This window comes from Chelmon rostratus, chromosome 12, assembly GCF_017976325.1.
Source record: "Chelmon rostratus isolate fCheRos1 chromosome 12, fCheRos1.pri, whole genome shotgun sequence".
In the NCBI taxonomy this organism is placed as follows: domain Eukaryota; kingdom Metazoa; phylum Chordata; class Actinopteri; order Chaetodontiformes; family Chaetodontidae; genus Chelmon; species Chelmon rostratus.
In genome coordinates this window covers 11,439,564-11,452,150 of record NC_055669.1, presented here as the reverse complement: position 1 = coordinate 11,452,150, position 12,587 = coordinate 11,439,564, and the positions used below count along the sequence as shown (strand labels likewise).

Sequence of the window (12,587 nt, the reverse complement as noted above, 5' to 3'; positions counted from 1 at the left end):
CATCTCCCAAAGTTACAACCTTTCTAGTTCTAAATTCCCTCTTTGTGTTGCTATCCCTTTACTCCAGCCCAGTAAGGAAACACAAAGAGGGAATTTGGTACTAAAAACAGTCGTTTTAGGAGGGGATCTCTTTATGGCCAGTATGGACAGGAGGAACAATCACAGCAGTCATTAACACTTTCAGTGTTTGTATGGGCATAAACTTAAATAAATGTGAAGCCATACTTTATTTATTTAAACTTATGGTTCAATAAAAGGAGGCATGTGTACTGCATTCAAACTATATACATGCTTGGAAATGAACCTACTGCCCCTCTATAATTCCATTTATTCATTTTTATTGTCTAGGATGCATAAATATATGGTGGCACACACACTGCATGAGAATCACTCAGTGCTGTTGGACCACCCAAAACACCTCATTGGTAGCCATGATGAACACACCCAACCGTGACCACATTTTTTTTCTTTTCAAACGTGTCACCGCGTTCACAGTCAGGACGCAAACACATAGATTAAAGAGAGGGAAATAAAACAGTATCCTGCAGGCTGACAGACACAATGGCAGTGACAGCGGCAGCGGTGGCTTTGCGTGGATGCTCTCCTCCTGCTGCATGTGGCCTTTGAACCCATTGTTGTGTCGCGGGTGACGTCAGTGCCGTGTGCGGGAGACGGAGCGGCGTGCGCCTGGCGAGACAAAGGCGGCGGACCGACCGGGGTCAGGCAGCAGCAGAGAGCCGAGAATCACTGTTTTTTTTTTAACTAAAAGGTAACTGCTAACCTTGGATTTCAGCGGTGCGCTCCCTGTCGATGCGCAGGATGAAGACCCAGTGACACTTCCAGGAATATGCTTTGACTCTCCAAGCAGAGAAAAAAACAACAGTGCCCGTTTTTCGTTTTAAAACGTTTTTCTCCTACGCCCCCCCTTCCCATTTAGCCTGCTAGCTAGCTAGCCCGCTAGCTGCTAGCGTTGCACAGCACAGGTCTCCTCCTCCTCCTCCTCCTGACTGCTTCTCATCTTTCCCCCAAGAACTGGGCGACAAGCGAGGAGAGGATCTCGTCGACAAAGGCAAGATAAAGTAAGTTCGTGTGGTTTTCGCACTTGTTTAATTTAAAAAAAAAACAACGCGGCTGCCTTTGCTGTTGAGCACAAGTTCGACTGTCAGAACAAGGCTAACCAGCTAGCTGTGGTGCTCCCAAACAAAGGGGTCGACAACGTGACTGAGTGCCGACTGTGTGGGACTAGCTTGTTAGCTTGGCTGTAGATGCTAACAACACCTTATTTTTCCTCTTTTATCCGCATTTTTTCTTAATTTGAGCAGCACGTACAAGAGTGTCTGGAGTTAGTGCCACAGAGGTTGCTCATGTGTGCGGGAGGAAATACTTTGTTCAGTTGTGTTTAAGCGGACATGCTTTATCCTGATCCAACAACCAGCCTCTTGGATGGTTTCAGTTGTCAGACAAGGAGCAACAACAGACAAAGCAAGGCGCCCAAATCAACACTCCTCATGCATGCTGTTGTTTCTCAATGATCGGCGGCTCCACGGTGCTCGTCTCCAGTCTCGCTTTGTGTGTTTAATGAACACCAACACTTTTGATTTTACATTTTTGTTATTTTTCTGAATTTCTTTCAGAAGAGGGTGAGCTCACTCCCAACAAACAGGCATCCGTGATCTGATGTGAGATCTACGGAGAGACTATGCCTAGCCCTTTATTCCACCCCGAGATTATGGACCACGACGTGGTAATCAGTAGCCAGCACAACGGGGTCGGTCTGCCCCGGGAGACAGACCAGGAGTCCCGGGAAGAGGACCACCAAGAGGCGCTCCGCTTCGCCCTGGACCAGCTGTCACTCATGGCCCTGGAGAAGGTGGACTGTGGGGGCGGCGGTGGTAGCGGAGGCGGCGGACTAGTCGACTCTCTGGACGGGACCCAGGGTCCCGGCTCTGAGGGCTGCAACGGTGTGGGCGGAGGAGGCTACGTGGATCTCCAGATGCTGGAGCATCCCAACGGGTCCAGAGACTCGCCGACGTCCTGCTCTCCATCCCCGGAGTACTACGGCTCGGGCGGGTACCACATGGCCGGCTCGCACTCCATGCTACACGGGGAACAAAGCTCCGTCCTCTGCAGCAGGAAAAGAAGTGTCAACATGACTGAATGTGTGCCCGTGCCCAGCTCTGAGCATGTGGCCGAGATCGTGGGGAGACAAGGTAAGAGCGTGCATGTATGTCAGAAGCTGCTGTTGCTAAATAATTATTTTGGCGTTCATGTTTGTGGACAGCTTGTTCGGGCAGCATGCAGCCTGGTTGTTCTTTGTTTGGGTGGCTGCCTGGTGAGAGGAGGGGTCTCTGAACTTTTCCAGCCCGAGCCTGGTGCTCTGCTGTGGCTGCGCTCACTGTCTGCGCCTTTAATGGTAAAATGATCGGGGCAGCCCGTTAAAAAGCCGCACTTACTCTTATTTACAACTGCGTTTTCTTTAACAGTATTTGGACAATGCCTTGACAGAGTGAGTGTGGTTGATGAGTAGGATGGAGGGGGAGGGGTGGGAGAGGGTCAGACAAAGCGGCAGATTGTCGGGAGTCTGGACATGTCTAGCAGCCTGCACCAAACAAAGGAAATACACCGAAAAACGCTACTTTTTTTCTACCACAAAGCTGAAGTGGCAGCTTTGAACAGCGAACTCGCATTCCTGACTCCTGTATACGTTTATGGTAGATTATTAGTGGCTCCGCTGAGCAGATTTTAGGCTGAAACGGGGCAGCAGGCGCACAAACACGGGACTGGGCGGTGTTACGCCCTGCACCCAGCTCAGTCTGCCGATGCCGCTCGCTCGCTGGCGTGCGAGCCGCGGCGTTCCCCCACACACCTGGGCCTTTTCCCCGACTGGTTATCACCGGCGTGCGTCCCACACTTGGACCAGGCCGGTGTTGTGGGTTCGGCTGGGCCGTCACAGCCGCGGCAGCGTTACGGCATTGTTCCCTTTGTTTGAAAAAGCCATGCTTTCTGCTTCCCAGAATGACATCACACTCCGCGCGCCCCATTGGTCGCCGGGAACGGAGCGTCCATATTTAAAGAAACAGAGCCCCGCGCCGGTGGAGCTGGAGGAGCAGGAGACACAGGCGGTGCAGCAGCTATTGACTCGCTGTCTGTGCAGACGGGCTCTTCGTGCACGTCCCGCTTACCTGCCGCTTCTGCTGATGTTGTTTTGACGTGAAAAGGACTCGTCGCTTTGTTAGAAACGGCGACGCTTTGATGCTGATGCTTTTTGAGCATTCAGCAGCCAGCTGAACGCTTGTTGGTTCATTATTAATGTGCATATTCAAAAATATGTAAGATAGCCAAAAAGTGTTTTTAATATTTTGTCCACCTCATTTATATTTACGAGGGCAGCAAAATATTAGAAACAACAGCGCCCAAAATCACATATTAAGGCAGATGACTGCTAGCTGAGTGTATATTGCAACTGTTTATTGCACTGTTTGTGTACACATAACATAATCACACTTACATGTGTGACTGTAATAAATGAAAGTGTTTGTATATGCGTGGGTGTGTATGTAGTGTTTTGGCGTTTGTGTCATAAAACTGATGTGAATGTGCTTCTGCATCCTCCAGGTTGTAAGATCAAGGCCTTACGTGCCAAAACAAACACCTACATAAAGACTCCGGTCAGAGGCGAGGAGCCCGTGTTCATCGTGACGGGACGCAGGGAGGATGTGGAGATGGCCAAACGGGAAATAGTGTCTGCGGCCGAGCATTTCTCTATGATCCGGGCGTCTCGCTGCAAAGCCGGAGCGCCCGGGGGAGGAGGAGGTTCTCTTCCCGGACCACCACACTTACCCGGACAGACCACCATACAGGTACAGAAAGGCCCCGGGGCTTAGTCATTAGGCTGCAGTAACTAGATGTTTGATGTAGCTGTAAGTCTGTTCTCTGTCTTGTAGTTTGAAACTGTTTCTTTTCAAACATTAAAACTTTTCTTTTGTCACTGATCCAGGTGAGGGTGCCCTACAGAGTAGTTGGTTTAGTTGTTGGACCAAAGGGAGCAACTATCAAGCGCATCCAGCAGCAGACTCACACCTACATTGTGACGCCCAGTCGAGAGAAAGACCCGGTGTTTGAAGTGACCGGCATGCCGGAGAACGTGGACAGAGCGAGGGAGGAGATCGAGACCCACATCACCCTCCGAACTGGAACCTTTGTAGACCTGCAGGGAGACAATGACTTCCACTCCAACGGCACTGATGTCAGTCTAGAAGGCCTGGGCTCCCTGAGCGGAGGGCTGGGGGCATCGCTGTGGTCCAGAGCTACGGGCCACCATTCTGCCCCCCCTCCTCCTCCACCCTCCCCGCCTCCTCCTATTCCCATGTCCATGCACCATGCCTCCGGCCGGAAGATGTCCTCCTCGGTCGCCTATCACACGCACAACGGCGGGATGAGCTCAGACAGCTTCAACGCCACTCGCAAGGCCAACGAGGGCGGCAGCCCCACTAGCCCCTTTAGCACAGGCTCCAGCAGTGCTGGAGGAGGATTCACTTTCGGGGGCGACTCCACCCCGGGGCTGCCCTCCTCGGAGGAACTGGGTTTTGAGTTCAGTGCTTCCAACATCTGGGCACCTTTCGTCAACGGTGGAACAGGCAATAAGACAGCCGGCTCCTCCCAGCAGCAGCCTCTCCGTCGCAACAGCAGTGGCCTCAGCGGCGGAGCCATCACTCCACGATTGTCTCCGACTCTGCCTCAGGACACAGGCGTGGGCCCCCTGGATCATCCGTTAGCCCGTCGTGCCCAGAGCGACCCCCTCAGCACTCTATCCTGGCTACAGTCCGGCAGCGCAGGAGGTGGCTCCTTCTCCGGAGCATCAAGCTCCAGCTCCGGCGGCTCGTCGACCGGTTACTCCTCCTGCTCGGCCTCCTCCCTGCCCGGCGGCTCGCCCACTGACTCCGAGGGAGGCAGCAGCGGCGTGGGCCTCAGCTCCGGGATGCTGAGCCGGCTGAAAGGCGGCTCCGGCCCCGGGGTCGCAGGTTTGGTCGGCGTCAGCCCCGGGATCAACAGGGACTGCTTTGTGTGTTTCGAGAGTGAGGTGACCGCAGCGCTGGTGCCTTGTGGTCACAACCTGTTCTGCATGGAGTGTGCCGGGCAAATCTGCCAGTCAGCAGAGCCAGAGTGCCCCGTCTGCCACACCCCCACCACACAGTGCATCCGCATCTTCTCCTAATGCCCCTGCAGGGGGTTGGGGGCTAGGGGGTTAAATATGAGGTGGGGCAGTAGGAAGACTGGAGTGGGGCACCAGCTGTGGCAGGATTCACACTAATAACCTTCACACACACACACACACACACACAATGGACCATAATAAATACATTAATAGAGATGATGATACTATACGGATGTTGATTTTATTGCTGATAACTGTCAAGATTAATAATAACAATAATAATAATAATGACAATGACTTATTTTCAGAGTGAAGTTAATTGAAACTGGTCTGCAGGCAGTTGGGGCTCAGACAGTCTCTCGGTGGTGAACTTATGGAAGGAAACTAGTGTCTTATCTCTCTTCAGGCCTTCATTTTGACCCGGAGCAGCCTGCGCTGCCGGCCGCCGGTCTGTCTCAACATTTCTTCATTCTGGCTTCTTCAGATCTCTGCCTGCTTTCTCTCTCACAGCCTTTCCTTTTGACACTTTTGTACTTAACAGATATTTTTCGATGAAGCTGTCAATGAGGCCTGCACTTTTCTACTCCTTATTTTATTGTTCGTGACAGAACTGTTCCAACAGATCCCTCGCTCGCCCTCCCCTCTGCTCTCACCCATGCCGTTGTTGGTGACACAAAGCGGCGAGGTTGCTATTTTTCTGTAAGTGCGTGGAACTTTTTTTAAAGGTGGGCGTGTAGTCAGGCACCGAGCGGAACAGCACACCCAAGGGACATCCTAAGGATGAATTCTTGTTTCCCGTTTGCCACACAAAAAATTAGCCATCAGTGATGCCAAATGAAAGCTATTAGTAAACGTCTCTTGATCAGATTCAGTAACCTGTCGGATGAATTTGGATGAGTCTGCCCCACATTTCAAATGTGGCTGCTGCATTGATTCACATTAATTGTCCTTTAATAGGTGAGAAATGCACCATTTTAGTGATCCTGTAGGAATGTGTCTGAGGTCAGTTTTCTGTACGTTTGGGCTGCCTGACAATCCCTTTACATCTCTCTCTCTCTTTCTCTCAATCTCTCTCTCTCTCTCGCTCTCTCCTGTGTGTGTGTGGCCGCATGTTTGTGTGACCTACTGGGGACTGTTCCTGGTATAAAGTATTAGTAACACCTACCTTGTCGGGACAAGAGGTCCTCATGAGGACCAAAGCCTGGTCCTCTGAGGTAAAGGTTAGGGGTACAGTGTGAATTGAGGTTAGGCTGTCCACAATGAATGGAACTCAATGCAATGTCATAACAAGGATTGCTACGCAAACTTGTGTGTGTGTGTGTGTGTGTGTGAATAATGCCCTCTCATGGTGTGGGTTACATCGGCATCATCATGCATCCTCACCATGCGAAGGTCTGGTTTCTGTCCTGCCGCCCCTCCCCTCCCCTTCACCCTCACAGTCTTACAATGAAGGCGATGCTCCGATCCATCCACGCCGGGACGTTTTCCCCTCACACCCTCTCGTCTGTTACACTTAGATCAGCTCATTTTAGCATTTTCTACTAGTTTTTGACTCTTGACTGTCGAGTGTGTGGCTAACAGACTTATTTTGAAACTCTAGGAGAAGATAGGGCTTTCCTGCTGTCACACATGAATGTTTTGTCCAATAAGGTTCAGGAGAGACGGCTGCTCCTCCCACACGAAACAGTAACAAGGGGCTCGATTGAACAATTGTTTTCCCCCCATGCACTGTAACTCCCTGCCCCTCTAAAAAGGAAAAAAAAAAAAAAGCAACAGCTCTTACTGTTTTTGTTTTGGTAGTTTTGGTCTTCCACCCCACTCTCACAGCAAAGCTGTATGGCACTCTCTGATGACACACTGTCGTACCCGTATACCGCTGTTCTCCAGGCTAAGCGTAGTGCGCTATATGGTTAGTCGTTTGGGACTTGTCCTATGTTTCCAAACATTATTGAGTGACTCAGATGAGGTGGTTGCATCTGTTTGCATTTTTGTGTTATTTGTTTGTTTTTTTTAAATTCAGTGTGAGTTTGCAGTAACTGCCTCCTGTGGTGTTAATGCTGTATGTATGGTTTGGGCGGTGTCTGCGCGATGGTACACGGTTGCCATTAGTGGCCCCTTTTGAACATACATGGAATCAGCTCATAGAATGAGACAAGCCATGACAACAGAATTAAAACGACACAGCTAATCCTCAAAGGGCTTCCTCTGACTGCACAGACACACGATCACATTTTTCAGGCTCGCACAGTAGGTAGAATCAACTTATCCTTTATGGCAGCTAGTAGCTAGGTCATCCAGGGCTTCCAGACACTATTTGTGTTCAAATCCCAGCAGCTGCAGAATGTTTTGCTTGTCGTTTTTTAATTATTTTTTTCTACTTGTTCCTACACGGTCATCACATGCAGAGCCTGTCAGTTTCGGTGTAGGGCGTCGCAGGCGTATGTGTCCTCCCTGGACGTAGTCACAGATTGTACAGTATGTCGAGGAAAAAAGGGTAACTCTACTTGAGTAAATGGGCAGTTGCTGCTGTGCTTTGGTGCTCCAGCCAGTTTAATGTTAAACTTATTTGCTGTCTGTAGCTCCACAGAGGAATCTAATAAACCGCTGTCCTGGTTGAGCGCAGCAGTGCACTAATTCATGTGTTCACATATGTAGGAAAAACCTGCCCACGAGCTGAACCGGTAGTCTTTCTGAAGACTATCCCATGGTGCTTTGGTGCAACTCCCTACTGAAACACAGCGATGAACAGTCGGTAGTGGGGAGGCCTTTTTTTGTTCTCCAGTGCACTGTAGAACTGACAACCCTGTTCTCGTTGTGGTTGAAACGGGTCGGGCCCCAATGTCAGACGTCGCATTTCGTCTTGTACTCGTGCAAAACTCTGAACGGATGCAGGGCTGCGAGTGTGTCTGAACAGATCAGTCGTGACTGTTGTGTGAGTCTGTTGCCGCCCGTCTTTAAAGCCCTTCTTCAAACTGTCGCAAGTTTGATGTGTTAGAGGAATAAAATGTGTTGTGTTTGCCAGATGGTTCTAATGTAAATCCTGGATTTCGCACCAGGATGTTTCTGGCCAATGAGAGAATGTTAGGGTTTAGTGTACAGTAGTTTAATTGTTAAAAAGGTACCAATTTTTTCAGATTGACTGCTGATTTTTATTTTTTTTAGCCAAACTTATCCCCTCCCCCATTTCCTTCCTAAAGGTTTGAAAACAGGGTTTCCTGAGGCATGCTAGCCAGTGACCTCTGACCTTTTTTTGTGATTAGAGGGGGGGATGCGAAGAGAGCCACGCCAGTAAGGGGTGACAGACGCCCCTCAAGCCTCCGCTCTCCTATTTTTTGCTTTAATTCTCTTTGTATGCAGAACCAAAATGTAAAACGTCAGCAAACTAGGTTTCAGGCCTGACCTGTGTGTGTATATACCCTGAATACAATCATTGGGATCTTGTTTTCAAAAGCAAAATGACTTAATTGAAGATAAGTGTAGTTTCTAAAGAACATGTATCATTATTTGTAAGTTAACCATCTGCATGTCTTCAAGCCACCTGGCATTAGCTAATAATTTTTAAGATAAAAAAAAACTTTTTACACATTTTATTTTTTACAATTTATTTGCTTACCTAAATATCCCAGACAATAATGTGACCCTTTTTATTACTTCAAATTTATTTTTATTTTCCATTTTTTTATTTTCCTTATTTCCTGTGTACTACATATAGGCAATTTATAACAAAATGAGAAAATTATTGAAGAAATTTTAAAATTGAAATATATTTTATTTGAAAGTTTATGGACCTTTTAACCGTGAGCCGGGAAAATTGTATAATCATATAATTTGAGCTGACTTGACGGTTATGAGAAATGTATCAAGAGTTTTATTTTTTATGCTTCTTTAATAAAGTCTTGTTTTTTGTTTCATTTTTTTACTGTAAAATAAGAACTTGTGTGTTGTGTCTTCATTTCTGATCAGAGTGGGCATGTGCAGCACACTGGAATGACTGCGTCTCTGCCACATGGTGGCACTATAGACACACCTGCAGCAGATAAAAGCATGAATAGTGGGTGGATGTGAAATCTGCAGTTCAGACATGTTTGTGAATCTGAGAGCAGACATTAGTTTCGGGCGCTGGGTTGTGCCTGGATCGAACGTTTACATAGATTCTGGTGGAGTTTTAGAAGAAGTGCTGAAATGACTAGTCGGCAGAACATTAAACCATTTTAATTCAAGTGTTTGAAGTCCCTTATCAAGCGACAGTGCGTTTTTCAAACAAGTTAAAGCTCCCAAAATGGGAGGATTTCCTGCTTTTCTCTGTTTTCTATCATCATGAATTAAATACTTCATAGAGTACTGGTATGACAGAACAAGTAAGTTAAGGATGAAAGTTTAGAGTCTGGGAAATTCTGGTTACTTAATCATTTTTCAAGCAAAAATGTAAACTATTAAGATGAACCAGCTTCTCAAATGTTGGGATCTGCTGCTTTTGATTGTCTTACATTATATAAAGATTTAAAAGAAAGACGTTAATGTGGGATCTAGAAATATGTAAGCGATTTTCATTATTTTCTGACATGTTATAGTTCAAATGTTTAATAGAGAAATAAAGAAAATACTCATTAGATGGAGCCCTCAATCAAAAGGGTCACCAGCAGTGTATAACACTGTGTTTACCAAACTTTCAGCATTTCAGCTGGAATTTAAAAAACAAAGTGAAGAAAGGAGCTCCACCTTTATCACATGATGATTATTGTAATCTAATACGTAGAGTAACGTTAAAGACAAAATGTCCAACTGATTTTTTTTTTTTATTCAAACTAACTGAAACGGCCTTTTCCCCTCCACTACCTCCGCTATGGACTGTGGAGAAGGAGCTGAAACATCTGGTTCAGCTTGTGTAAAGTGGGTGACACTCCCCTCCCCCCTCCAGAGAGGTCAGAGGTCAGACAGACTGTGCGCTCACTGAAGTGTTGAAGCCCATCGTACCAGCTGTGGGTTTTGTATCAATAGTACACCCTGCTGTCTCACTTATGAGTGAAGGGATTTCAGTGCACACGTTTTCTTAACTTGCTGCTTTGGAGACTCCTGTTAGGTACGTTAGATGTGTGTATTTTGAGATGAAACCGAGTAAATCAAACTGCTGTAATGTGATTCTCAGGGAGCACAGGAGGAATAACAAAGCAGGCGTTTAGATTGTGACACAATTGTCCTTTTAATAGGAAGCAGATCACAATCAGGCTGCATTCCAATTCCACTTCATCCTCATTAAAGAACGATCAATAACGATAAGAAACAAATTAGAAACATCCTTAGTAGAAAATAATTCTCTCATGCGAGTTCTGTGTTCACACTACATTCTTATTGGTTACAGATGACGTATTCACAAGCGTTTTAAAAAAACAAGAACAATGATAACTTATCATTACAGAGCTGAAAACAAAAAAACAAGGAAAACAAACATCAAAGAGACACGTGCTGGCACGATAAAGTTTCCCATCATGCAATTGTAAGTTGATTCTATTCACAGGGTGGGCATCATTGGTCTCCACGGAGTTGTGTCGGCGTGCATGCATGCATGTGTGTCATCTTACATGTGCCCTTTTGTGCTTGAGCAGAGATCGGTGTGTAGACGTGTGTGTAGGTGTCGTCAGTGCGTGTGTGTGTGTGTGTGTGCGTACATACATGAAGCAGGCAACCAACGAGCCCCAAACTGGACGGTATTGTTATGTTGCTTCTTCAGCTGCAACCTGACAAGTCAAGTTTTGTCTTGAGCCCTGGCTTTACTTAGACTACACACACAAACTATGTAACTGCACACTGTGTTAAAGGTGCAATGTGCAACGACCATCCTGCCTTGTAATTCTACTTTGTGCCTCTAGAGACCCGGAGCTCTCGGTACCAGCAGACTCCTGTCAGCTAATAGGGCCATAGCCGCGTGGCTAACTGTATTAACTAGCTAACGACAGCAAAGAGTATAGTGAGCATCCGTTAGCGGTTACTCTCGTGATATGCCCCCCCCCCCTATTTGAGTGCCCTTGTGTCGTACACATTGCACCTTTAAATGTGGATGAAAAGTTCATTTGAAAAGGCTCGTTCACCCACAAATCAAACACAGTTAAACTCATGATCCTTTCGTTTATTTAAGTGAAATTTGGACGCTAAATAAGAAGGCATGAGTTGGTGCCCCCAAGCCAGTCGTGGTTTCGGATTTATCCCTTTGATCGTAGGAAGAAGGCTCTGCAGAGGCTAAATAACATTCAGAAGCTTTGTTTTTGGTAGAATTCAACAGTTTTCAGTAAAGACAACACGTGACAGGCCAGCAGTGACGTCTGGTGTAGCCCCACACAGCAACGGGGAAACCGACTGCAGCGTTTACTCGCTGTCACAAAGAGACCACGACACAAGCGGGACTATGACGGAGCGTTTGCTCACCTTTTTTTTTTCTTTTTTTGCAGTGAAAGGTAAAGAGATCCATTTATGCACGTGACGAGACTGTAACTAAGTCTTGAACAACATAAATGCTTGGCGGTGACTCCGATGGCTTCTTTCTTTGAAAAAACTTGAGATCTAGTTCGTGCAAATTTGGTCCTACTAAAGGCAAAAGACTTTCCTCCTCCTCTTCTCTCTTATCCAAAATATGTGAGAAAAAGCTTCCACTCTTCCAACAGGAATTGGAATTTATGAGTCCTTAAATAAAAGATCTTAGTGATTTACACACACACACACACACACACACACAAAGAATCATAAGCTTCCCATTCATTGGATCTGGATATTGCAGTTGGTGCTGCTGTAGTTATATTGACAGCGCATACATTTTGGGTATGTAGGTACAATATATTGCTCACAATCTCAAAGTCCATTTTGCAGGTGGGACAATCAGCCCCCCCCTCCCCCAACACACACATACACACCTTCACACATATGCACACACACAATAACAAAAGACACAGCAGTGTTCACAGAGGGGTTGCTCTTAAAAAAACCACGAGGTTCAGTGAACACACAAACAAACCACTATTGCCTTGAAGAGATGGGTTCAGATGCGTGTGCAGGCAATCAGGAGGAAAGTGTTACACCGAGCTGTCGAGTGTGTCCTTTAGGCTTCACCTGGGTTTGATTTTCAAGTTCCATCAGAGCGTCACTCGTGAGAGCCTTTCAGAACCGGAGTGTGTCTGCAGTGTGGCGGCGTTTCTATGGCAGGGCAGGTGGACGAGGGGCACGTGGGGAAACCTTGTGGGCCAATTTGCCAACAGAAGTGTGGACAGTATGTATTAGTGTGTAAACTGACATCCCAGTCCACTGATCCCGTAGCCCTTTTTGGAGTTAATGTGCACTCTAGGTGAGTGAGACGTGTTAGGGGTATTGCTCCATTTGTTGTGATGTGAAGCAAAAAAAGAAAAAGACAAACACTGTGGCCACAACTTTCGCTTCTATCGACACG

The 12,587-nt window shown here is 47.0% G+C and overlaps 1 protein-coding gene across 1 annotated transcript; it reads left to right on the top strand.

Annotated features, from left to right (window-relative positions):
- Window positions 1-819: 819 nt before the first annotated feature.
- On the top strand, window positions 820-6,945 carry LOC121615222 (RNA-binding protein MEX3B). Its single transcript, XM_041949484.1, has 4 exons — window positions 820-1,079; window positions 1,635-2,210; window positions 3,616-3,860; window positions 3,998-6,945. The coding sequence occupies exons 2-4, from the start codon at window positions 1,700-1,702 to the stop codon at window positions 5,213-5,215; spliced, it is 1,974 nt and encodes a 657-aa protein (XP_041805418.1). The 5' UTR covers window positions 820-1,079; window positions 1,635-1,699; the 3' UTR covers window positions 5,216-6,945.
- The last annotated feature ends 5,642 nt before the right edge of the window (window positions 6,946-12,587 follow it).